The sequence below is a fragment of the Rhinoraja longicauda genome, chromosome 11, assembly GCF_053455715.1.
Source record: "Rhinoraja longicauda isolate Sanriku21f chromosome 11, sRhiLon1.1, whole genome shotgun sequence".
Lineage (NCBI taxonomy): Eukaryota > Metazoa > Chordata > Chondrichthyes > Rajiformes > Arhynchobatidae > Rhinoraja > Rhinoraja longicauda.
The window spans coordinates 38,705,774-38,733,614 of NC_135963.1; the positions used below are offsets into that span (position 1 = coordinate 38,705,774).

A 27,841-nucleotide genomic window follows, 5' to 3' on the forward strand; every position below is an offset into this window, starting at 1 on the left:
ACAAAGTATCTCTGAAATGTTCCAAAACACTTATAACAGTCAATTTGGTAGTATTATCAAAAAAGTCACATTAGAGAAGATGTAGACAATAGACAATAGGTGCAGGAGGAGGCCATTCGGCCCTTCGAGCCCACACCGCCATTCAATGTGATCATGGCTGATCATTCACAATCAGTACCCCGTTCCTGCCTTCTCCCCATACCCCCTGACTCCGCTATCCTTAAGAGCTCTATCCAGCTCTCTCTTGAATGCATTCAGAGAATTGGCCTCCACTGCCTTCTGAGGCAGAGAATTCCACAGATTCACAACTCTCTGACTGAAAAAGTTTTTCCTCATCTCAGTTCTAAATGGAGACTTTGTACTTTGCAGGTGTATAAGGGCAACGGTATTCTGTTTATATAATTGTTGTAACTGTTATTTTAAACAGGAGGAGCTGCTCTTCACTTCATCACCTCAATCCTCACCAACCTCAACATGTTCTTCCACAGTACAGGATGTAAAAGTGAAATGTTCACCTGAAACAAAACCCAGCATGTTAGAACAAGGTATGTAAAACTGGAATGAGTGGACTGTCTTTTCAGGAAAGGTTGGGCGAGCTAAGTTAGTATCCACTGGAGTTGAGAAGAAAGAGACAATGACAAGATCCTGAGGGTTTTGTTCGGGTGGAATTGGAGTGGGTATTTTCTCTTGTGGGGAGAAATGAAAATTAGGGATAATGTTTTTGAAAATAAGACATTGAAGGACAGAGAAGGCAAAATTTCTTCTTTCTGAGGGTTATGACTATGAAATTGTAATCAACACATGGTTTTAAAATATTTTAAAGTTTCTTGATTCGCAAGGGATGAAAGGTTTCCACCAATGGCTGTGAATGCATCACACTTGGATCAACCATGACTTTTATGTAATGGTGGAGCGGATCTGAAGAACCAAATGGCTAATTCTTATGAATTTTACCTTTGTCACTGAAGCTCTCCTCTACCCGGTGTGAAAAGAAACATTTATTTCCATTGTTTTGTGTGTGCATGCCATGGCACCATCCTGAGGGCTAGCAAATACCTGAGCAAAATTCTGTTGGCAATTTCATTATTACATTTGACCCTGATGGGAGCTTCTAACCATGTAACTGCTCCTTCTTCAAGACCACCTCCTACTTCTCTTTAACATGGCTTGACTCCAACTTCGCTCTGCTTCGTTGCTGAAGATCTTATTGCCTCTTTGAATTGACTATTCCAAAAACTATTAAGCCATTCAAGATTCAAGATATCTTTATTTGTCATCCAAAAAACAAGTTCTTTGGACGAAATTCAGACACCCACAGTCCAACAATAAAAGCATTAAAATAGGCAAATTACACAATAAAAGCATTAAAATAGGCAAATTACACAACCCCAACCAACACCCAAAAAAAAGAAACATCCATCACAGTGAGTCTCCTCCAATCCTCTCCTTTCTTCTCCCGCGGTCAGGTTGTTGTGGTTGCAGGCCGCGGGAAATATGCATCCTTGCATATTTCATTGCATGTAAATTTAAGCTTGTCAAATTGCCTGCTCCAAAGAAACAAATTGTTCAACCCCCCCAGTTTTTCATCTCTGCATCCCAGTTAACCTATTTTGGTTTCCATATTTGGGAAAACAAGATACTATGTGTCTTTTAAATATCTTCATGTGTTGCTGTTTTTGAGATTTCCATTTTTTGACATCTTATTCACCTCCAGTTTTAATTAATTGCTCCACTATCCAGAGTTAATTGTTTCACTGTTGAAAATTTTGTTTTTGGCAATTAACTCTGGAATTTAAGTCTTTGGCTCCTTGCCTTTAGCCTTCTTTTCTCAGTAAGATGCTCTTCAAGGCACTTGCTTTATGTGGTTTGATGTCATATGTTTGAGAGTTCTTATGATTTTTAATTTGGCCTACGAAGAGTTATTATTTTAATATTGCCCTTTTAAAACAGACTTTTTCCAAAGTTTCTTGAAAGTATTTAAGTCATACAGCGTGGAAACATGCCCTTTGGCCAACTAAGTCCAAGCTGACCATCAAAACATCCATGGAGTTGTGTGTCTTTACAATTCTCTTTCTCAAAATGTTGATTAGAAATAATCTTTAAATTCTTCTAAAAGCAGAGAAAGCTTGATTTTCGATAAGCAAGTGGGTGAAAGGCTATAGCAAGTTGCTGGGAATTCTGAGTTTTGGTGATATTCATCCACATTGAATGGCAGGGCAGGCATGAATCGCCAGGCAGTCAACTTCTGCATCTAATTTGTATGTTTGTCTCTTTGTATGAAAGTTGTTGAAGGATAGTGATGGCAGAGCTATCAGAAATGGATTGAGCAAATGCTTTCAACACTTTTACAGAGGCTATTTACAAAGACCACAAATTTTGTTTTGTGTGCTTCTAATAAACAAAAACATATGAATCTACTTTTGGCTAAAGTTCAAATACGAGACATGATTGTCATAGCACCAAAAGCCATTGTTTTAATACTTCTACACTGCAAATTACCCATTCGACTTTTGGACTGCCAATAAATTTAACATGGGTTGAATGAGACTCCAATATGTAACATTGGATGGGAATGGCAAAGGAAACATTTCTAAAAGTTTGAAAAGTTATTGTCTGCGATGAGTGTACAATGGCTCCAAAAGCAGCTGTTGAAGCATCAGCTCAAATGATACAAGATCTGAGACACAATCAATGGGAGGTGTTAATTTAGTGCGTGATGGAGATTTTTGTTAAATGCTAACAGCAATTCCACAAGGCATTAATGGAGATGAATTAAAAGCCTGCCGTAACACATCATATATTCGGTGAAATGTTTACATTTGAAAACTAAAGTGGCACAGTGGTAGAGTTGTTGCCTTACAGTGCCAGAGAGCCGAGTTCGATCCTGACCACAGATGATGTCTGTACGGAGTTTGTATGTTCTCCCTGTGACCGCGTTGATCTTCTCTTTGTGTTTTGGTTTCTTCCCACGTTCCAAAGACGTGCAGGATGGGAGATTAGTTGGCATCAGTAAATTGTCCCTAATATGTAGGATAGAACTGGTGTACAGTGATCATTGGTTGGCATGGTCTCGGTGGGCCAAAGGACCTGTTTCCACACTTTATCTCAAAACTAAGATGCAAGTGCATTTGACAGTCAATCCCTCTGTCAGAGAGTCTGCTTTGCATTTACTCAAGTTAGGAAACTAAACATGAAGAATCAACAGAAATGATTTTGATGAAATACGTGGGCTGAATTGTTAGTTCAATAGTGCTTTATTTGTCACATATGCTAATGCACAGTGAAATTCTTTTTGTGTATATTACACATGTGGGCACCATCATTATTCCAAGTCCAAAGTCCCACCGGCCTGTGATCTTGGAGTACTGGACCAGTTCACGCGACCCTCGGGCAAGGAGGTGGCAACCCAAAGGTCGGAAGCCAGAGCTCCCCCTCCATCCTCTGCCTTCTCCTCCCGATGTTTAGGTGTTAAGATTATACCTGTGTTATATAACTTAACTTAACATAACTTACGTTCAAACGTAATGGAAGCGAAAGAAAATAAATTTTGTCAAGACCATACTTATGAAGCAAGGTATCACAAAATGCTGGAGTAATTCAGCAGGTCAGGCAGCATCTAAGAGAGAGGGAATGGGTGACGTTTCGGGTCTCGACCCGAAAAGTCACCCATTCCCTCTCTCCTAGATGCTGTCTGACCTGCTGAGTTACTCCAGCATTTTGTGATACCTTCGATTTGTACCAGCATCTGCAGTTATTTTCCTACAATACTTATGAAGCAACATTGAAAGCTTGATGAAAATGCTGAAAGAAAGCATACTTAAGCATACTTGAAAAGACGAGAATATTGCATACATTTTATCTACATCAATTTGGAACATTTGCCTGGGAAACATGGAACTCTCTACCCATTTAATTTTGTCATGGTTAAATGCAATAAATTAAATTGAAAGAACAATATACATTTGACTGTTGTCAACTTTGTGTTAAAATGGTTTATTACTGTGTGTTTATTTTTTGTCATACATCTTAATGTGGTAACCATTTTAAAATTCAGTGCTATTGGGAACAATCTTGATCCACTTGATGATGCGCAAAGTGGTTGAGCAGTCCAGGTTGGTAATTTATGGATTATCAGGTATAGCTGATATTTCCCTGTTTTTTTCCCCTATGTATCCTCCCCTGTAAGACAGTAATGGCTGTATTGATTTCTAAAATAATTAGGAAAATATGTCTCTGGTTTTCAGTGGAGGCACTGACCATATGAAGGGCAAAGAGGTTTTGAGCTGAGGAATGTGTTTGGTAGTGTGCACCAGTGTGTAACATGTGTTCACAATTTCCCAATTGCCAAAATGTGGGCAGGATTTTTCAAAACTCTGAAGTTTGAATTTAATTTTAGTTCTTCATGAGGATTTTGAATTTGATTTTGTTATTTATGTACATGTGTATGTTTATAGTAATTATAATTAAAGCAACATTTAATTAAATGTTTTGCTGAATATTTATATTGTGTAAAGGTGAAATTGTTATTATTAATGAAAAGAGATTGTTATTTGCATTTGATCATGAACTGAAATTAGTTAACTTGGTGTAGTTTTGCTTTGATAGTGAATTATAAAATCTTTTATATTAATGACTTGTTTTTGCACATAATTAAAAACAGTCTTTTATTTGTTTCAGTAAATGTCCCTTCAAATACATCAAAGCAGAAGCCTATTCAACCAAAGCCCATCTTCATTCCAGCTTTACCAGTTTCACAGTCAACTTCAGTATTATCTGGGAAAACCATTATAATTAAACCGATTCAAAATGTAATGTCCATTCTGAAACAACAGCCAATTAGAATCTGTCCTGCTCCTGCTGGTGAGTATATTCCCGAGGATATTTTTTTGTGTTAATTATTGTATCTCCTCCTGATATATGAACATCTCTCCAGAATGCTTTCAGGCCTGAAAGTGCTAGTTTTCCTGGTGCAAGTCTGTCCTGGGAGCCTATCCTGCAAATACCACCCTTCATCCGGGAAGGGGAGAAATGGAGGACGAACCCCTCGCCTCTCAACTCATGCCCACTGAACACAGTCAAGGACTGGGAAATGCGTGTTGACCTAGGCCAGAGACTCACCTTTGTAAATTTCCCTGGTGTGGGACGAATAAAGGAATATATTATTATTATTAGAATCAACATGAATGTAGAGGTTGGGATAGGAAGGCGTTGATTATATTTAACTGTTACTATCATCTTGTTGCAGATCATCTTCCAGGGTTTGAGTGACAAAATGCTTCAACTAATGCACTGTTTTCTAGAGACCTGCATTATAGGTTGATCTAGAATATGCTGGAATGCTATGCTGGAATAAATACTTATGCTGGAAACTTTCATTTGCTTCCAAGTAGATCATTGAGGTTCAGCTGTAAAACCATAATACCAAGCATATAGATGTTCACAAGTAGTTTAAAAGCAATACTAGAACAAAATATTAAAGTTTAGTGTTTATAATTTGGTGCAGACATGTTTACAAAAAAAAACTGGAAAACAAAGCAATGTAATGGTGTAGTATGATTGCAGCACAACTCCAAATTTGTAATTACACACCAAAGCAAAATGTATTTTAATGTATTACAGTTTATATTCAACCTCTACTATTGACAAGATAAATACCCAAAGTTTCACTCAGAATCTTTTGATGTTTGTACTGTAACTCTCCATATTCTTGACTTGGATATAGGCAAATAAATGCTTCAAGCAGTAGAACATCACAAAGGAGATGGTTACAAAACATATTGTTGACATCTCTGCTCAGGAGTTCTTTTAAAAATAGCTATTTACTTTGAACATCCCTCTTTAAGAATAAGGGGTAGGCCATTTAGAACTGAGATGAGGAAAAACTTTTTCACGCAGAGAGTTGTTAATTTGTGGAATTCTCTGCCTCAGAAGGCAGTGGAGGCCGATTCGCTGGATGCATTCAAAGAGAATTAGATACTCCAAGGGCTAGCGGAATCAAGGGGTATGGGGAGAAGGCAGGAACAGGGTACTGATTGTGGATGATCAGCCATGATCACAATGAATAGCGGTGGGCCGAATGGCCGACTCCTGCACCTATTGCCTATGTATTTATTTTTCATGCATGTCATATAAATACGATACTTTTCTTAACTGGGAAGCAAGCAATTCTGAAAGTGAATGTTGAGGCTATCGAGAGTGGACTAAATTTCATCCTGTGCATCAGCTCAGAGAAAGTTTCTTTATTGAGGCAAGGCTGGAATGAAGAGGCATGAGATATTTAATGTTGGTCCCTTCGATCATGGTCTGATAAACAGACGCTGAAAGATGAATTGGTTCAAGAAAGTTTTAAGAATCTTTGGCACAGTAAGGAGGATTACTTTTGGAACATTTGTATTGGGCCATTAGTGCAGCTGAGGCAAACATCCACAAATACTCAATGGGTGTAATATGTAGATGTAGGAGCTCATGAAGGTTTCACCCGATGACTTGAAACATGAAAAAAAATTAAGATAATAGAAAGAGTAAAGTAAAAAATAGCAAGACCGTTACAATTTAAAACTTCATGTGATTAATGAAAAATTATCGAGGCAAAAGAATGATTGGCAGGTTCCGTTTTTAATATTTACCTATGACAAAGAAGGACGCCATTCAGTCCACTGAGCCTGGACCCCCACAGAGTGGTCCTTTAAATCACCTTCCTCCAGTTATTATCCTGTAATCTTTACTCTCTCTGCCAGAATTTGGAGGCTGCGGACATCAAAAGATAACTGAAGAGACAAAACCGTTTGAATAGTCTGAATAGTGATCTAATATGTCAATATGTCATAAACCATTGTTGAGTTTGATAGGTGAGAATAGATCTTTCCACATAGAAGGAAATCCAAGTACATGGTCATAACAGGATAGTAATCACGATTGAGTCTGAGGCAATTTCTTTACATCGGCCGTGCTGAGAATAAAGAATGTGATACCATGTGGTTGAGGCAACTTACATCATTGTACAAGTTGCAGATGAGCAAACAGATGAAGGAGGAAGGAATCCATACAGTGGAATACCCCTTTGGTTAGCATAAAAATTTCAACGAGAGGAAAAATGCAATTTAAAGTTCAGCATGAATGCTAATTTAATTCCAGAGAGCCAGTAAAAAGCACCTGTATTTAATTCAGTGGCCATTTTAAATATCCTTGACTTTTATTTTCTCCTGGGACTAAAAGTAGAATTTGTTCACAAATTAACTGTGGAGAAGTTTGAATACACTTTCACTTTTGAAAACAGAAATGATAAATAACCATATAATAACCATATAACCATATAACAATTACAGCACGGAAACAGGCCCGTTCGACCCTACCAGTCCACGCCGACCACTAATGTTACCTTCCACATTGGTTTGTAATTTGATGCGGAAAATTAGTGTACAGATGCATTTGAAAATCATTCATAATTTAATGTTTAGATTGTTTGGTATGCTTGGTTGAGACATTCTTGCCTGTCTCTCTCGCATCCTTGTGAATAATGTGCATTTCCAAAATCAACATCAATGTTTCATTAAATCAACAACAAATATACTTATTTTAATGCAGCAAACAATGCAAGGTGCTTCATAGGAGCTTATAAAATAACATTTGACAGCTAGGGGCATGATTCCAGTGGAATAATAATCAAAGGAGTTGTCCAAGGTTAGTACAATAGGTAGATTTTAAGAAGAAAATGTAAAGCAAAACAGGAAGATAGGTTAGGGAAGAAATTCCAGACTTTGAGGCCTTTGATAGTTTTAAGCACTATTCCACCAGTCTTCCCACAATCTTTAACAAAACTATGCTGCGCAGCACAGTGGCACAGCGAATAAAGCTGCTGCCTCATGGCCCCAGAGACCAAAGTTCAGTTCTACTCATAGCTGTTGTCTTTATCATGTTTGCACTTTCTTTCTGTGCACACTTGGGTTCCTCTGTTTTCCAGTTTCTTCCCACATCCCAAAGACAGGCTAATTAATTGGCCATTGTAAATTGACCCGAGTGTTGGGTGTGCTGTAAAATGTTAATGAGAATGCAAAGAAAATAAAAAAGAATTCTAGATTAGGAAAAATGGGTTGTTGATAGTCAATGTGGACTACGTGCGCTGAAGGGCTTGTTAGTTCACTGTATCTCTCAACAACATTTTAGAAGGCATTGTTGTCAAAGCTATTAAGTGACATTTTCTCACCAATAACCTAAACATTGATACTTAATTTGGGTTTGATAGGACCACACAGCTCCAAAACTCTTTGCACCCTTGAACCAAAAATGAATTCCAAGTTTTAAGTAATTTTTGACAAGTTACCTTTTGAATGAGTGTGTTATGTAGGAGAAATTAAGCCAATAGCATGTTGACGTTTCTCTGAATGGTATTTTAGGTTTGGGCCAAATATAGCATGGCTGTTTTGAATGGTATAGTTCAGTCTTGAGTTGTGAACGAGGGTACTGATGAATGACTGGGCTCTGCGGGAGCCCGATGTTGATGGCTTTGCTGTTCTACCTTTCGGAGAAATGTTCTGCTGATGACAGACAGTTGAAGAGGTGAAGGATTTGAGAAAGGATTTGTTATGGGTAAAGTGATGTTACCTGTGTTCGTGTGCCAATTCAAGTGTTATTGGGAAATGTGAATAAATTGAATGTGGCTGTTGGATGAAGGAGAGATCCTTGGTAATGATTTGAGAGCAGGAAAATAAATTATTGCAGACGGCCACTGGATGGCAAGACTGGAACAAGGATATTTTTAAGAGCTGTTGTGGGCAGAAATCCTGGATCAAAGGACTTTTTAAAAAAATGGGCGGCGCTCCCCCACGTGGGACCCGGACCAATAGGGCGTAGAACGTATATTTTTAAAGAATGTTTATAAAAAAAAAATTTCTTATTTAAGCTAAACATAATTTTTTTTTAAATGGGCGGCGCTCCCCCCACGTGGGACCTCACTCTGGCAGGTCCCGCCCCCGGCGGTCATCGTGAGCCCCCCCCCCATCATTGGCCGTCATTCGGGGGGGTCCCATTGTGACATCACACGCTGTACATGGCAAGAAACCGGTTTTATAAGGGAATTTTTTAACTTTAAAATCTCTCTAACTTTAAAAATATAAGACCAATTTGAATGAAACTTGGATGAAAGGGTCCCCAGGACAAAGGTGAGTAATGTGGTTCTAAAATTGTCGCTCTATCGTGTGACGGGGGCACAAAAATACGGTTACTGGATAACATTCCTCCGAATAACTAACATCCCTCAGACCCTCAGAATAACAAACAAACAGAGAATCTTAGTAATTTATAGATTAAACTTAAGTGCCAAGAAGATTGAAATGTTAAGCAGTTAAGTCTATGAGTTTGCAGATGTATTTTTCTGGAAAAATGTAATTTAAAACTGACCAAGTATCAGTACATATAAGAATTTATGATGTGTGTGGAACCAGAATGAGTCAACTTATATCAGCAATTTGGAAATCATAACAATGTAATGATTGAATTTGATATTGGACTGGAGAACAAGAAGGTTGAGTTCCAAATGATGACTGTAAATTGAAGCCAAACAAAATATATGCACCAAACCTAAAATGATTTCCATTTTAAAATACTAAAGAGTGCCTCAGGGCAGATAAACAGATTGTTTTAAAGAGCAGATGATTGCAGACTTTTTCCTTTACGTTTGCACTAAATATGTTCCTGTTAACAAGAACGACATCAAGGGAAATTTTGAAAGTGTTTTGTCATCACCAATCCATCCTTTATTGTGGTTTTCTGATTTTAGATTGGATCAGAATTCATTAAAATGCTTGTTGCAGCTGTACAAGATCGTGTTCCAGCGTTAAAAAAAAAAAGTGTTGTTTATAAAACCTGGATTGATTCAGATTGAGGAATTAAATCAGTAGAGTCTGAGATTAGACTTTCAATTCAGGTTGTGTTAGTGACTCAACCATGGTGATGTTGTGATCAATATTTTTTTCCCTGGTTTATGGTTGAGATGAGCAGGATGTCACTCATTCGTAGTGACTGCAGCACTGCGAGGTTGACGGGAAAACTGATGTTCCTCTGGGAAGTGATATATGTGATTCTAGACCCAATGCAAAATGGTTGACTCTTAACTGCTGTTACGCAATTATATAAAAAATGGAATAAGAATAAAACTGGAGAAATTTCTTGACATCATGTCAAAGTCACACTGAGTCCAGTTAACGTTGCAGAATTCTTCTTGTGAATATTTTGTTGGGGAATTGCTCTACAGGAAGTTGAGCAAAAGCCTTGCATATTCATACTTGCAGAAATGTATGTGACAATCAATATTCCAGATTGATTTATCTTTATCCCAGGTTGGTTCTGACCCACCAACGGTGTTAGTGATGTATTGTATGGGAAGGAGGGAGTAGCTGATGATACTCTCACATCGTGAAATTGTCTCGAACTTGGAAGCTGACTGAAAGAATTATTGTTATCAATAAATTGAGCTTGTATGCCATGGAATGATCATTTTAGAAAATACTATTTCATGAATAAATAATTTAGGGTCATCCCCAGGTTAACATTATGTTCTGTTTCTGAGTATTGTTTGTAACCCAATCCGTTCACAAATCGTAAATGAGCCACCCTACAGTATATTTAACTAAAAGCACGGGCTTACCAAAGGCAAGGTATTGTTAACACAGTGCATTTAACTTAAACATTCAGATATTTCCAAGACCCGAGTTCCCACTTGACAAAAGATGCCTGCAGCCCTTGGCAGTTGCTAATGCATCATTCCCATCTCCCAGGTAGACACAAAAAGCTGGAGTAACTCAGCGGGTCAGGCAGCATCTCTGGAGAGAAGGAATGGGTGACGTTTCGGGTCGAGACCCTTCTTCAGACTGATGTCAGGGGAGGGGGTGGAACAAAAGAATGTAGTCGGAGACAGGTTGACTAGTTGGAGAACTGGGAAGGTGGAGGGGATAGAGAGGGAAAGCAGGGACTATCTGAAGTTAGAGAAGTCAATGTTCATACCACTGAGGTGTAAACTACCCAAGCGAAATATGAGGTGCTGTTCCTCCAATTTGCGCTGGACCGCACTCTGACAATGGAGGAGGCCCAGGACAGAAAGGTCGGAATGGGAGGGGGAGTTGAATTGCTGAGCCACCGGGAGATCAGGTTGGTTACGACGGACTGAGCGGAGGTGCTGAGCGAAACGATCGCAGAGCCTGCGCTTGGTCCCCATGTGCTCATTTGCATTTACTGGCTGTTATTAAATCAGGTGTTTATAACCTGAGAGGATTGTCAATACAGGTTAACTACCAGTAAGGCTGTCCAACACCATTTGAAACCATGTGAAAATTGTTGCTGCAGTTTATTAAAGAATATGCCCCTACTTCTGCTTGGAGCAGAAAAGTAGAATCCATTGCACAATGAATTTACAAATGATTGTGGACCAATATATATACTTTGCAGCAATAATTCCACAGCAAACTAGTAAATCTCAATTTTGAGCTGATGCACTCTTGAAATGAAGAATATTTTTAAAACATTGTTTTGTAAAATAAACAAAGATTTTTCACAGAAATTGTGCACTTTGTTGGAATGTGTGACACCAAAGGCTGCAAATTTCAAAATGTCCTGTGTATCGGTGTGCATTTATTCTCTATTTTGAACTTTTTTTTTGGAAATGTAGGTTTTTTGCAGGGATTTGTGGGGAGCAAGTTTGTACTTGTTATTCTTTTTGCTCCATAACTTTGTGACTGTAGCAGGTTTGACCAATAGAATTTGGAGATTAACAGAATTCATTCTAAAATAATAGAACTGTCAGAAACTACAATGCAGTCATTTACATCAAAATAATATCTTCTAAATATTAGAACCATGTTTCATCATGCTTAATTAAATGTGCAGTGATGTGAGTACATTTTAGGTAATTGGTTATCACCAACTCATAATTTTCATTTTGGATTATGAATGCAGTGTGAATCTTTTGCCTGCATTAACTCAGCTTTTGATTGGAAAATGTTTTCAATTTTCAATTATTTAATTTAGAATTTTTTTCATACTGATTTTTGCCAAACTTATTTTGATTAGTTTAAATATAATGTGATTAGATTAAGTTGTGAATCTGTGGAATTCTCTGCCTCAGAAGGCAGTGGAGGCCAATTCTCTGAATGCATTCAAGATAGAGTCAGGGGGTATGGGGAGAAGGCAGGAACGGGGTACTGATTGAGAATGATCAGCCATGATCACATTGAATGGCGGTGGTGGCTCGGCCTCCTCCTGCACCTATTGTCTATTGTCTATAAGTTCTTGATTCCCTCAAAATGGAAAATACCGGCTTTCAGAACAGAATTGGTGCATCAAAAAATTGTGCTTGTTTGGCGATGTTCATTTGGTTTGTCTTCTCCTTAGGTCATCCTGTTGTGGTTTCTCAGCCTACAGTGGTGCAGCTTCAGCCGCAAGGTAGTCTTAATTCTCATCCTGTGATAAATGTGGATGGAGGGACCAGTCCCGTGGGCACAGTGCCAGTCAGAATCCTGACGCCTGCCAACAGCAGCACAATGAATGAAAACGTTTCAGTGACAAATGCAATCATTCCAACTGGGATTAACAATAAGAAGCAAGATGTAAGTTTCACTTTATTTTCTAATTGATTTTTTTGGGTTCGGCGATGTATCTACCAGGCTATTTTCTACAATTGCTGACATATTTTATGCAGATGAATTTTGCAGATTGCATATATTGTGCAAGCACAAATGGAGGTGATGTGATTGCTCTGTCCAAACCTGCTCAAAAAGAATCCTCCACCCCCAATGTCTCTTCACTAACATAACCTTCTTTCTTTTCCTTTTACAAGGATGGGTCTTAAAACATGCATACCATTTGGCTTCAGCTGCATTTTGCAGTAACAAGATCTAACAGTCCTCTGGGCAAAGAAATCTGTTTGAATTCTCAATTGGATTTATTTGAATCTTGCTTAAAATTATTAACCCATTTTACTTTTTACTTGCCTGGAAATAAAGGCGAGAGCCAATTGTCTGGATTACAGCTATTGGGCCTTCAAACAGCTCAAATTAAGATGCTATTTTATTTTTAAATTTACCAATGGATGTCCTGTTCAAATGTAGTGAACCCAAAGGTTTGCAGACTACTAATTTTGGAATTATTGTCTGATTGCTGAATAAATCTTAAGTGAAAACATGACAATCTAGTACAATCTGGATCTTAAAATAAATGCAAATTAATTCAAAGTTGATTTTATCTATTCGCATGGTTTTGTGATGTATTGTTACCAGATCATTTATGAAAGTATAAAACTCAGATGTGGGTGGTGGTATTTCTTTTTGACATAAGGGTATTCATTTTGAGCTATGAATCGTCAATTTAAATCATCCCTTCCACGCCGATGGTAATTCATTTTATGCAAACTTAATACCCTGTCTGCGAAAGAGGGTTATATTTCCTGTGTTATCTCCCATGGAGTCCGAGAGTTTTATAGCACAGAAACATTCCCTGAGATATCTGTTCAAATCCACAGTGAATCATGGTGCTGCTGCCGAGAAGTTACCTAGCAAAAGGAAAAGCACAAAAATAAGAATGTAAAAAATTTGGAGAGAGGAATGTGCAAGAGTATTTACAAGGCTATGAAAGGGTTAAGGAAAAACTGAAGGAGGGGACAAATGGAACCAAAGGAAATGAAAACAGTAATGAAAGTAAAGGCGATAAGTATCATCAAAGGATAGTTTTTCATCATAACTCTTCCTGACTCATGTCAAATAATTTATACAGCTGAACTAGCGCATTGATTGTAATATTTGAGGTTCATTGGTAAACAAAAGTGTTGTGAAAAATATATTTTGATGGATGTTCTGAACATTTCAGTTTTTTCTGTTCTTGGAAGTGTTTTTATTGTACAAGTTTAAAAACTGATTTAAAAACAAACTGATGGACATATGAGAATTGGAAAAGAAAAGCTAAATTAGTACATGCATTTCTGTTACTTCAGTGGCAATGATGTGAAATGGTGCCTTTTGCAGTTGCAATGAAAATCAAACCTGAATTTTGAGGCGTAGGCCTCTGAAGCAGAGTTTTATTTGGTAATGTTTGATTCTTCAATGCTTAATTGTGTCATGCAGGTTTTACATACATGTTCAGACCAAACTACTGTTCATGTTCAGTTCATGTTTAGTTTTTAGTTTAGATACAGTTTAGTTTCTAAATAGGCCCTTTGGCCCACAGAGTGAGTCCATGCTGACCATTGATCGCCCATTCACGCTTGTTCTATCTTAGTCATTGTGCCGCCCTCTGGGTTGATTAGCAATTAAATGATCTAAGACTGCCAAATTTTGGAATTTGTAGAGAAAACATGAAGAAAACCAGATGAGGGATGAATGTTATCAATTGTGTTCTGATTTTAAAATTTTGAGCCCGATGCAGTGGGTCAGGTTGTTCAGTTTGAAAATGAAGCAGTAGTTTCAGTGAATGTTGTATGTGTGGCATCCGAATTTGGGCATTTCATCCAGACAGGAGCTTGGATGTTTTGCTGTAGTATTTGCTGGAGATTTGGGTATACTGTTACGCTGCACTAATTTGTGACAATTGCTCAGCTGCTCAGTTAATTGTGATGACAGTTATTCTCTATTTACAAATAAGAGATTACAAAGTGGTTTGGAAGAAGAAAGAACGAGCAGGGTGTACTGTCAAACCAGCAAAATGAAATGCCAAGCCACCAACCAGAAACATTATCAAGAAAGTAGATTTTAAGTTACATGTGGTGTGTTTCTGTAGCAGCTTTTGAAAATGCGATGAGGCACTTTTGGAAATGAACAAATTTAAAAAATCAAATCATGTTCTCTTGTTCTTCATTGTATTGTCAATTTGTGTTCTTCAACTCTTGATATTGGTCAATAATTTATGGTAAATAATATATGCTTATCACATATGACAGCATGTGGCAAGGTGTCAGGGACATCACTGACTACAAGAGCAGCCCTGCCTGCCCCCACAGTGATGTCACACTGGCCAACGAGCTTAACACCTTTGCCCGCTTCGAAACTGGCAACACCACCATGAATGGAATAACCCCGGCCATGGCGGAGGGACAGGTCTTAACATTGAGCACACAGGGTGTACAGCGCGCTCTGCGAAGGGTCAACCCACGTAAGGCTGCAGGCCCGGACGGAGTTCAAGGAAGGGTACTTAGGGACTGTGCTGAACAGCTGGCTGAGGTATTCACCAGGATCTTTAACCTATCTTTATCTCTGGCAACGGTCCCCAAGTGCCTGAAGTCAGCTACCACAGTGAAAAAAACAAAAATCACCGACTCCTAACTCCTATAATCATGAAGTGCTTTGAAAGGCTGGTCCTCTCATACATCAAATCCAGCATCCCTGCCTCACTGGACTCGCATCAATTTGCATACAGGGCAAACAGATCCACAGAGGACGCCATCTCTCTGGCTCTTCACTCTGTCCGGACTCACCCGAAGAGACAGGGCACGTACGTGAGGATGCTATTCATAGACTATAGCTCTGCCTTCAACACAGTCATCCCCTCCAAGCTCACCACCAAACTCCACCAGCTAGGCCTCAGGTCGTCGTTATGCGACTGAATCCTGAATTTCCTGATGGAGCTACCGCAGGCAGTGAGACTGGGCCCGCACCTGTCCTCCACTATCACCCTGAGTACCGGCACACCACAGGGCTGTGTATTGAGCCCCATGCTCTACTCCCTCTTCACACACGACTGTGTTCCTGCATTCGCCACCAACACCATTGTTAAGTTTGCAGACGACACAACGGTGATCGGGCTGATCACCAACGGTGATCGGGCTGATCACCAACGGTGATAAAACACACTTCAGAGCGGAGGTGCAGAACCTGGCGGACTGGTGCTCAGATAACGACCTGTCCCTAAACACCTCTAAGACCAAGGAGCTGATCATCAACTTCACAAGGTCACATAATGGGGAATACGCTCCGATCTCTATCAACGGGGACAGTGTGGACAGAGTGTCCAGCTTCAGGTGTCTGGGCACACACATTTCGGAGGACCTTTCATGGTCCACTAACACTGCTGCGCTGGTCAAGAAGGCACAGCAACGACTGTTTTTCCTAAGAACACTGAAAAAGACTGGTCTGCCCTAACAGCTGCTGACGACCTTCTACCACTACACAGAGAGCATCCTAACGCATGGCATCTATGTGTGGTATCTCAGCTGCAAGGAGGCGGAGAGGAGAGCTCTTCAGCGGGTTGTCTACAGAGCTCAGAAGATTATCAGGATGCAGCTTCCAGCCTTGGAGGGCATCTACAATACACGATGCCTCAGGAAAGCCACCAGCATTCATAAAGACTCCTCACACCCTTGCAATAGTCTGTTCGAACTTCTACCATCCGGCAGATATTACAAGTCCTTCTACGCCCGCACCTCCAGACTTAGGAACAGCTCCATCCCCAGAGCCATAGCTGATCTGAACCGGTGCTGCTGAGTGCCCCCCCCCCCCCCATGAACTGTCTCCTTCAGATGGTCACGTCGCACATCGACCCGGCACAGACCTATTTGCACTTTATACTGTTTTAACTGTTTCTAATTTTGTTTCTCTGGGTTGTCTAAATTTCAGTTGATTAGCTAATTAATTTATTCACAAAATGCTGGGGTAACTCAGCAGGTCAGGCAGCATCTCGGGAGAGAAGGAATGGGTGACGTTTCGGGTCGAGACCCTTCTTCAGACTGATGTCAGGGGGGTGGGACAAAGGAAGGATATAGGTGGAGACAGGAAGATAGAGGGAGATCTGGGAAGGAGGAGGGGAAGGGAGGGACAGAGGAACTATCTAAAGTTGGAGAAGTCGATGTTCATACCACTGGGCTGCAAACTGCCCAGGCGAAATATGAGGTGCTGTTCCTCCAATTTCCGGTGGGCCTCACTATGGCACTGGAGGAGGCCCATGACAGAAAGGTCAGACTGGGAATGGGAGGGGGAGTTGAAATGCTCGGCCACCGGGAGATCAGTTTGGTTAATGCGGACCGAGCGCAGGTGTTCAGCGAAGCGATCGTCGAGCCGGCGCTTGGTTTCGCCGATGTAAATAAGTTTGCATCTAGAGCAGCGGATGCAATAGATGAGGTTGGAGGAGGTGCAGGTGAACCTTTGTTTCACCTGGAAAGACTGTTTGGGTCCTTGGATGGAGTTGAGGGGGGAGGTAAAGGGACAGGTGTTGCATCTCGTGCAGTTGCAGGGGAAAGTGCCCGGGGTTGGGGTGGTTTGGGTAGGAAGGGAAGAGTGGACCAGGGAGTTACGGAGGGAACGGTCTCTGCGGAACGCAGAGAGGGGAGGGGATGGGAAGATATGGCCAGTGGTGCGGTCCCGTTGTAGGTGACGGAAATGTTGGTGGATGATATGTTGGATCCGCTGGCTGGTGGGGTGGAAGGTGAGAACGAGGGGGATTCTGTCCTTGTTGCGAGTGGGGGGAGGGGGAGCAAGAGCAGAGCTGCGGGATGTAGAAGAGACCCTAGTGAGAGCTTCATCTATAATGGAGGAGGGGAAGCCCCGTTTTCTGAAGAACGAGGACATCTCGGAAGCCCTAGTGTGAAACACCTCATCCCGGGCGGAGATGCGGCGTAGACGGAGGAATTGGGAGTAGACTTTTTGCAGGGGACCGGGTGGGAAGAAGTGTAGTCCAGATAGCTGTGCGAGTCAGTGGGTTTATAGTAAATGTCCGTCACTAGTCTCCTGTGATGGAGATGGTGAGGTCCAGAAACGGGAGGGAGATGTCAGAGATAGTCCAGGTATATTTAAGGGCAGGATGGAAATTGGAGGTGAAGTGTATGAAGTCAGTGAGTTCTGCATGGGTGCAAGAGGTAGCACCAATGCAGTCGTCGATGCAGCGGAGGTAGAGTTCGGGGATGGTGCCAGTGTACGTCTGGAACAGGGATTGTTCGACGTACCCGACAAAGAGGCAGGCGTAGCTAGGGCCCATGCGAGTGCCCATAGCTACGCCTCTGGTTTGGAGGAAGTGGGAGTAGTCAATTTATTGCATCGAATGGAAGTCGCATTCCCAATCTCGTTGTACCCCTGTACAATGACAATAAAGATATAAAGATTAAAAAAGAAAGACCATGTTTGACATGTCTGGATCAGAGAATATGAGCTTTGCAATAGACCCCATTAGTTTTTAGATAGTTTTGTGCTCAGCTCTATTGAATACTTGGAATTGTAACGAGTCTGATATGAAGTTCGTGCATTGGTTCGCCAGTTAACTAGTTTAATTTGGCATGTTGCCTGAGTACACTGATGGTTTTCTTTTGCATGTTCCTCTAGTTTAGTTTTGTAGAATTGAACAGGGAATAAAGGGTAAGACTAATTTGTGTCCGTGACCATCTGTGTTGTTTTTCATAGAAAATTTCTCCCAATCCATTTGCCAATATGCATGGCTGCAGTTGGGATTTAAAAAAAAAAAAAACTTTTTGTAATTGGTTTTCTAGGAGGTCTTCAAATTTCAGCTCAAACGCTGATTTTACTGATTACATTGTAAAGAAGGCACAGTGATCTCAGCGAGAGCAGATTTCAATGGGTTAAAATAATGGATTGAGTCTGTGTTATGGAGGTAGAAAACTTACTGGTTCATTAGGCATTTCTATCCCAAAGTGATGAGACTACTCTCATTGTGTTGGCATTATAAGAGCCGAATTTGCAATGCATTTTTTAAATATATCTCATCAGCTGCCTTTTTCACTGATGCATTTTAATGGCTGTTCTATTATCTGTAAGTCCTGAGGGAAGCAATTGATATGAGGGAAATGGGTGGGTTGTGCAAAGATATATTCTTTTACTACAAAATCTTTTGTACTCCAGAGAGAAGTGGAAATGCAAAAATTATCCAGATCTTGACATGTACACATGCCTGGTTTGTGAGAACTAAGCCATGAAGTAAGCGAGCAAAACCTTCCCATAAGCATAGCCAATAGTAGATATCATAATTAAAAAGTATCATAATGTGATGTCAGTATTTTTCTCTCATCAAGTAAACTCCCTCAACCTTGCCACAATATATTCCAATTAGTGGTGATGAAGTGACCTGAAGGTGTTTTCTGCATATCTGACTTTATTGACATGAAAAGACTATTCTTGACAATTAAGCAGGAAAATAATCACCCATGTCTTTTTCAATCCTTTTTATTTAAGATGAGCCATAAAGTAACAGTTGGCTGGTTGGCTTTGGGCCTGGAAAATGTGACATGCTCTGATTTGCAGAGATTGGGTGTGGCTGACGCCAAGATGTCCAGATCTCTGAGCTGACGAGAAATCATGGTAATTGCTCGAGATCATGCCTTCTGGTTTGGTACTAGCTATGGTTTTTGAGGAAGGGATCTTGGTTTCATATATGCTTTTAGTAAAGATTTATCATATCATATCATATATCTACAGCCGGAAACAGGCCTTTTCGGCCCTCCAAGTCCGTGCCGCCCAGTGATCCCCGTACATTAACACTATCCTACTCCCACTAGGGACAATTTTTACATTTGCCCAGCCAATTAACCTACATACCTGTACGTCTTTGGAGTATTTAATTGATGACTGCCATTCCAGAAAAGTTGTCCATCCGTGGAATAAAATGGAAAAGCAGAATAGCCCAGGCCGGCTCTGAGAATAATGGTTATTCCCACAGAGGGATATGATGGACAGGGAGAGCTGTGTAAGTCTTGAGGTGGGCTGCTTAAATCAGACCAAGCTGCTTGAGAGATTACGGAAGCATTTACCGAGTGATGGAGACAATTATCACATGATAAATCGGTGAGGGTCATAAACATATTGTATAAATTATAATGCTGATAGAACTCTTGACTCTGAGTGTTGGAAAACTTGGCGACTACAAACAGCGTATCTCAGCGGGTCAAGCAGCATCTCTGGAGAAAAAGGATAGATGATGTTTTGGGTTGAGACCCGTCTTTCTACATAAAACGTAAAGAGTCGGCTTGATGGGCTGATAAATAGCCTAATTCTGCGTCCATGTCATGCCTTGTGGAAAAGGTACAAATTAATTTAATTATTTTCAGCTGTCATTTTCATGTTCTTGTATTTTTTAAAAAGTTAGCTGGAATGCCTAAAATCGATGCAAGAGCAACATTAGAAGATGGAAATGCATCAAAAGCAGGCAAAAGTGCTTTTAAAGCTGAGGAAGAAGTCTGTATCTTTCTTGTCTAATCTGTGGATTCGATGTCTCCTAAAAATTGTATTTCACAATCCCTGCTACCATCTGCTACTCATGATGGTGAATGGACTAAGTGAGCTGCTGGATGTTTTCCAGTGCAAGAAAGAGCTCTAATAAACATCAGTGACTCATTTATGAGATGTAAGAAAATAACTGCAGATGCTGGTACAAATCGAAGGTATTTATTTCACAAAATGCTGGAGTAACTCAGCAGGTCAGGTCAGACTGAAGAAGGGTCTCGACCCGAAACGTCACCCATTCCTTCTCTCCTGATATGCTGCCTGACCTGCTGAGTTACTCCAGCATTTTGTGAAATAAATACCTTCCATTTATGAGATGTGATCAGATGAGATTAGTTACCTTCCCTGAGTCATTAAAGAAGAGCAAGAATAATGAAAGCAGGACTGAACAAATTGGTATCAAAATAATAAATTAATTTGCTAAATAAATATTGAAATTTCTTTGTTATTTGTCGTCAACTGAATACTTGTGTGATTCTACAATGGATAAAGCACTATACTGGCAAGAACAATTACTGGCAAAAGCCTAAGTTGGGCGTCTAACTGTTTCCACAAGATTTAAAAACTAGGAGGAGTGACAGGCAGATTACATGGATACATGGCAGAGAAACAAGCCATTTGGCCCAGCCAGTCCATGCAAGTGTTTATGCTCTGCTCTGGCTTCCTCCTGTCTATCTGCATATAAATAAATAACATGACTGTTAATTATTACACACTTTGCAATTTTGTCATCGATTTCCTGGGGCACAATTGTCAATTTACTTTTAACTCTTCGAATTGCTCTCATTGGTGAACGGGTGGGGATAGGGGGTGGTGCAGGAAGTGGAGGTGCGCATTGGTGTAGTGCTTTTTTGGGATGGGTCAATAATTGGGTGTAACATACCGCCTGCATGGTCAGTACAAGAATAGACACTTCTCAGATACATATTACAGTTCTACCTATATACCTTAGCACAACTGTAACATGAACAGAACCCGAAAGGTACCAGACTGTAATATACACAATAATGTGTATTGTGTATATAAAACACAATATTTGTGCAAAATTATACAGTATTACTATGTTTTTACTGCTGTGTAAATGTTTCTTCCAACAGAGCTGTCCTCTGCTCAGTCTGTTACTTCTATTCCAGTGAACCTCAAAATGTGTAACCAGAAACTTCTTAAACCTTTTCCTTCAAAAACTGTATTTACAAGCTTTTCCGGGAAAGGTTTGAAAAGCTAGTTGTTATTCGAGCATAAAACAGTCCAGCACAGGAACATTCCCATTGGCCCACTATAGATGGCAAGTTAAACTGAACACCTCTGCCAGCGCGTGATCCATATCTCTCCATTCTCTGCATTTCCATGTGCCCATCCAAAATCCACCCCTGGCAGCACGTTCCAGGCACCCAGCACCCTGTGTGTAAAAAAAAGAATTTGCCCCGATTTCTCTTTTGCCACTTTCACCTTAAAGGTATGCCTTCTAATCTTTGACATTAACATCCTGGGAAGAGGGCTGTAACTATTTACCTCTTCTATGCCTCCCATAAATTTGTATACTTTTAGCAGGTCTTCCCTTAGCCTCCAATGCTGCAAACAAAATCAATCCAAGGTTGTCCAAGCTCTCATAACAAATACCCTTTAATTGAGGCAGCATTTTAGTAAACCTCTTCAACCCTCCACATTGCTATGGAGGGCGTGCAGCGTAGGTTCACTAGGTTAATTCCCGGAATGGCGGGACTGTCATATGTTGAAAGGCTGGAGCGATTGGGCTTGTATACACTGGAATTTAGAAGGATGAGGGGGGATCTTATTGAAACATATAAGATAATTAGGGGATTGGACACATTAGAGGCAGGAAACATGTTCCCAATGTTGGGGGAGTCCAGAACAAGGGGCCACAGTTTAAGAATAAGGGGTAGGCCATTTAGAACGGAGATGAGGAAGAACTTTTTCAGTCAGAGAGTGGTGAAAGTGTGGAATTCTCTGCCTCAGAAGGCAGTGGAGGCCAGTTCGTTGGATGCTTTCAAGAGAGAGCTGGATAGAGCTCTTAAGGATAGCGGAGTGAGGGGGTATGGGGAGAAGGCAGGAACGGGGTACTGATTGAGAGTGATCAGCCATGATCGCATTGAATGGCGGTGCTGGCTCGAAGGGCTGAATGGCCTACTCCTGCACCTATTGTCTATTGTCTATTGTTCCTGTATTGGGGCAATCAGAACAGCACACAGGACTACAAATGCGGTCTAACCAAAGTCCACCAAGACTTCTTGCATTATTATTCCCTGGAATATCTCTTCTTCACTTCTTAAACAAATGAACAACATGGCTACTCTGAAGTCCATTGTGGCCTCGCCTGTGGCTAGAGAAGATGCAAAAATATTTGTTAAGGACCCTGCAATTTCCTCTCTTGCCTCTCTCAATAAGCTTGGATAGATGCCATCGGCCCCTGGGGATTTTTTCACCTTAATACTCTTTGAAAGGCCCAGCAACACCGCCACCTTGATCACAAACTGCTCGAGCATATGTATTGTCAAAGAGATGGACAAATAGAGGTTCTGGATGCATGCTGAAATAAAGATTAACTCTTCTGTGCATCATTAATTGAGAAATGTCATGTAGTTTTATTATTTTGATTGCCTGTTCAGTGCCATCCCCAAGTGTTCTCGGGTCAGAGTATACAAGTGAAACAAAAATCGTGGCAATGAACAGGTTAAAAAAGTCAGCACAATGGTGCATTGATTAAAAACTACATTCGAGTCCTTTGCAATCATATTCTGATTCTTGTCAGCAGGCAGTGTGTTAAGTCAAGGCATTTGATCATTGCATGTATCCCCTAGCTGACGTAATGTGAAGCCATGCCTGAAACCCAAGATTCAATTGTGAAATATTGCATTTTGATGGATGGACATTCTTTTGTGATTTATGAAAATTTGGGCAACTTTACAAAGAATGAAATCTCCCACTCTTTCAGCACTGAATGATGTGTATCATGTGTTGATATGAAGACTAGAGATGGACCTGTTGATCTCCCTCATTGTGTTAAATGGCAGGGAGCATTCAGCTTCCAAGTCTGTAAGTGAGAATCAGTAAAAGAAAATGTGGATGCTGAAAACACTCAGAAGATGAGTCAGTATATGTGGAAAGAGGATCAGTCAAGATTTCATGTCTGTGACCCATGGTCGAACTGGGAAATGGAGAGATGCAAATTACTTGTGTGTATCAGCTTGAGATAGGTAGTTTAGTGTATTTTGGAGATGCAGCAAGTAAACAAGCCCTTCGGCCTACCGAGTCCATGCCGACCGACCTGTTCACACTAGGTCTATGTAATCCCAATTTTGCATGCACTCCCCACACACAAGGGGAAATTTACAGAGATCAATTAACCAACAAACCCGCAGGTCTGGGATGTGGGAGGAATCCGGAGCACCCTGATGAAACCCATGTGGTAACAGGAAGAATGTACAATCTCCATACAAACAGCACCCGAGGTCAGGATTGAATTTAGGTCATTGATAACGTGAGGTAGCAGTTCTCTCAGCTTTACAACTGTGCCATAGATAAAAGTAATTGGTGTTGTGGTGGCTCTTATTACTTCGTTATACTGTCATCAGCTTATGAAGTGAAGCGCTTGAATAGGACAGTTGAGGAACCCCACACTTTTTATACATTAAGAGAATAAATGGGGTGTAAAATATTTTGGGATGCAGACTTTAAATCATTATAAATAGCCATGCATCTTAACTAGGCCAATAAAAAGGTCTAAAGGAATAGAGCTAAAAGAAATATGATGAACTTGGTTACTCCACACATGGAACAAATCACATTTTTCATCTTCATATTATGATTTAAAGGTACAGGCTTTTGAGAACGTGCAGATCAGATTTGCAAGTCTAGTCACAGAATTAAAATGACAACTACTTGAACTTTGCAGCGTCACTCGCAAGTTGCAGCCGATTCATTGTCTGTAAAATCATGAATGGGTTTCAGAGTAAAAATGGAGTATTATTTCTGTTGTGTCTGTGTTCAAAATAATCACTATGTATCGAAAGTGATCACCAATAAATCCAATAGGGAATTTAGAATGATGATCTTTATCCAGTGCTCAGAATGTAGTTCATATTTGAATAGCATAGTTATGTCAAGAAATAATTCAGTTAAGTGATTGAGAGAAAAATAGAATAATCTATATTACTAAAACTCTCATCTTGTTTGTGGATAGATTTGTTCTCGAAATACAGCCAAAACGGCACACGATAGCGTGACAATTTTTGGTTCACCCCACTCACCATTCCCCCGCGGTCTCAATAAATCAAGTTTTGTTACTTTAAACTTTATAAAATACGCTTTAAAATAAACTGTCATTGCGCCGCCCCCGTTGAGAGGACCGGCGCCTGACCCGGCTTGCCCCGCGCATGACCTTCCTCCCATGGTGCAGAGTGGTGGCAGAGGGTCAAACAAGATGGTCGAGCCCCTTTAGTGAACCGATCACAAGTAAACTACCGTGACTAATTTCTCTCCAATTGTGTTAATTTGTTGTGAAATCACATGATCACAGGCTTTATTTGTGTACTGTCGATTCAGTTGTTTAGACAATTATTTCTCTTAATCCTATTCTGAGGCTATTTGCTTAATTAATTCTTCTGTCTTGGATGTCTTAAGGCATTAACATCACGGTATCTGTTCTCCATATGTGTCCATTTAGTTTATCCAGAGGAAAGATAATCTGGCCAGCCAGTTAACAGAGCCTCAACAGGCACTTCATCAAGATTAGTTTTAAGAATGCTGTCTCAATAACATTATTAGATGCACACTTGGTCAACATGGGCAGCGTTAGCTGCGAGGAGGATGCTAGGAGGCTGCAGAGTGACTTGGATAGATTAGGAGAGTGGGCAAATGCAATGTGGATAAATGCGAGGTTATCCACTTTGGCGGCAAGAACAGGAAAGCAGAGTATTACCTGAATGGTGACCGATTGGGAGAAGGGGAGATGCAACGTGACCTGGGTGTCATGGTGCACCAGTCATTGAAAGCAAGCATGCAGGTGCAGCAGGCAGTGAAGAATGCAAATGGTATGTTGGCATTCATAGCAAGAGGATTTGAGTTTAGGAGCAGGGAGGTTCTGCTGCAGTTGTACAGGGCCTTGGTGAGACCGCACCTGGAGTATTGTGTGCAGTTTTGGTCTCCTAACCTGAGGAAAGACGTTCTTGCCTTAGAGGGAGTACAGAGAAGGTTCACCAGATTGATCCCTGGGATGGCGGGACTTACATATGAGGAAAGACTGGATAGACTGGGCTTGTACTCGCTGGAATTTAGAAGGCTGAGGGGGGATCTTATAGAAGCATATAAAATTCTTAAGGGGTTGGAGAGGCTAGATGCGGGAAGATTGTTCCCGATGTTGGGGGAGTCCAGAACCAGGGGTCACAGCTTAAGGATAAGGGGGAAGTCTTTTAGGACCGAGATGAGAAAACATTTCTTCACACGGAGAGTGGTGAGTCTGTGGAATTCTCTGCCACAGAAGGTAGTTGAGGCCAGTTCATTGGCTATATTTAAGAGGGAGTTAGATGTGGCCCTTTTTGCTAAAGGGATCAGGGGGTATGGAGAGAAGGCAGGTACAGGCTACTGAGCTGAATGATCAGCCATGATCATATTGAATGGCAGTGCAGGCTCGAAGGGCCGAATGGCCTACTCCTGCACCTATTTTCTATGTTTCTAAGTTGGGACGATGGGCCTGTTTCTGTGCTGTTTGACTTCATGACTCTATAATCCATGACATGTCAAGATTAAATGATTTATTTGAAGAATGGCATGCTCAACACTGCAGTAGATCCTCTCACTGGAGTGTCAAACTAGATTTTTTGTTTCTGTATCTCTGGAATGAGACTGGAGTGGGTTTGATGGGACTTGGATGAATTTATACATTTCGGAGTTCAAATGTTTTGAAACAATTGGCCCATTTTGAAATAATTGGTGCATTTATTAATTGTCTATCAAGGTTTCTGTCCTCACCATAATAAGCCCAATAGTTCATTTATGTCAAAGGGTGGATTGAACTGTGTTCAGTTTGGCAAATCAAAATTGTTATATTTTGGTAGCTTGCATGGACTTCTGTACAAGTGATTTGGGAGACACAAACTTTCAATTTTCCAGGCACACAATGTTTTTGCTGTAATTCTGCCCTCCCATAATTGTGGTTTTCGGGTTTTTCGTGAACTTGGGAAGAAAAAATTTCCAAAGTGTAATCACATAATTTCCATTTTGTAGGTGTTATTGGGTATCCTGCTGTGCTGCATCACCATTTCTCTTTAAGGCTTCATTGGTTTAATGCCACATTTGGTTAATAAATCTCTGCAATGTGATAGTAACTCGTTTAACAATGAACTCATGCAAAAAGTGTTGCAAGGTGGTTTATGTTGGATAAAAGAAAGCTCAGCAGTTAGAGAAAGCATGAGAACTGCTTGAAAACAGTCAAATAAATGGACTCTCTGAGAGGTAAGAGAGCAATGTGACCAGCATAATGTTTCAAAGGAAATCTAAGGTGCTTGCAGTGCCACCACTAATGGAGATAGAGATACGTGGAGACACATTTTAGATCATTGTTAAAGAATGAAGAGGTGAATTAAGATGTGATGTTGGGTGTGGTTGCAGGAAAAAATAGGTAAAACTTGGTTAGGTTAGAAATGATGATGAGGATTTGGAATTTGCACTTTGGTGAATTGTTCATAAGTGATAGGAGCAGAATTAGGCCAAACGGCCCATCAAGTCTACTCCGCCATTCAATCATGGCTGATTTAACTCTTCCCCCTCAACCCCATTCTCCTGCCATTCGCCCCATAACCCCCGACACACAAACTAATCAAGAATCCATCTATCTCAGCCTTAAAAAAATATCCACAGCCTTCTATGGCAATACATTCCACAGATTCACCACCCTCTGACGACATAAAATTTTCCTCCTCTCCTTCTTAAAGGAACGTCCTTTAATTCTGAGGCTATTGATAAAATACATCTCTTGATGCTCCTGAACACATCATCAGTGATGTAACCTGGGGTCATTGGGTGTTTCGGGTCTTTCAACATCAGACACTCACGCCCGGGCGACCCAGCCGTGGTTGATCAGACCACGACTTGTGTTCAGGTGGCGGTCTGGTCCTCGACTCTCGTACAAATGTAAACATCCTCTCCACGTCCACACTATCCAAGCCAATGTGAACCAATAAGAGGTGGTGAAGACTGTGCTCATGACGAAGCATGATGGATGTGAGAAAGGTTCTTGCAAAGGAATTGGCCTCTGTTGCTGTTGCCTGCTTCCTTGGATCTTTTTCTGTTTGTTCCGACCCTCACAATTTGTTACTTTGTGGTTTAAATTTTACTTGGTTTTCCTTCCAGGTCATACGTGATAGGAACAGAATCAGGCCACTCGTCCCATCAAGTAAACTCCGCCATTCAATCACGGCTGATATATCGCTCCCTTTTCTCCCCATTCTCCTGCCTTTTCCCCATAACCCCTGACACCCATACTAATCAAGAATCTATCTATCTCTGCCTTAAAACTATCCATTAACTTGGCCTCCACAGCCTTCTGTTGCAAAGAATTCCATAGATTCACCACCCTCTGACTGAAGAAATTCATAGAAACATAGAAAATAGGTGTAGGAGTAGGCCAT

General features: G+C 40.7%; 1 protein-coding gene across 1 annotated transcript in view; it reads left to right on the plus strand.

Moving 5' to 3' along the window:
* Positions 1-27,841, plus strand: part of atf6 (activating transcription factor 6) — a 214,223-nt gene that overhangs the window by 19,785 nt on the left and 166,597 nt on the right. Inside the window, exons 5-7 of the mRNA XM_078407413.1 lie at positions 428-545; positions 4,678-4,860; positions 12,382-12,596. Coding sequence (XP_078263539.1) covers positions 428-545; positions 4,678-4,860; positions 12,382-12,596 — 516 coding nt within the window. The remainder of the gene's footprint in view (positions 1-427; positions 546-4,677; positions 4,861-12,381; positions 12,597-27,841) is intronic.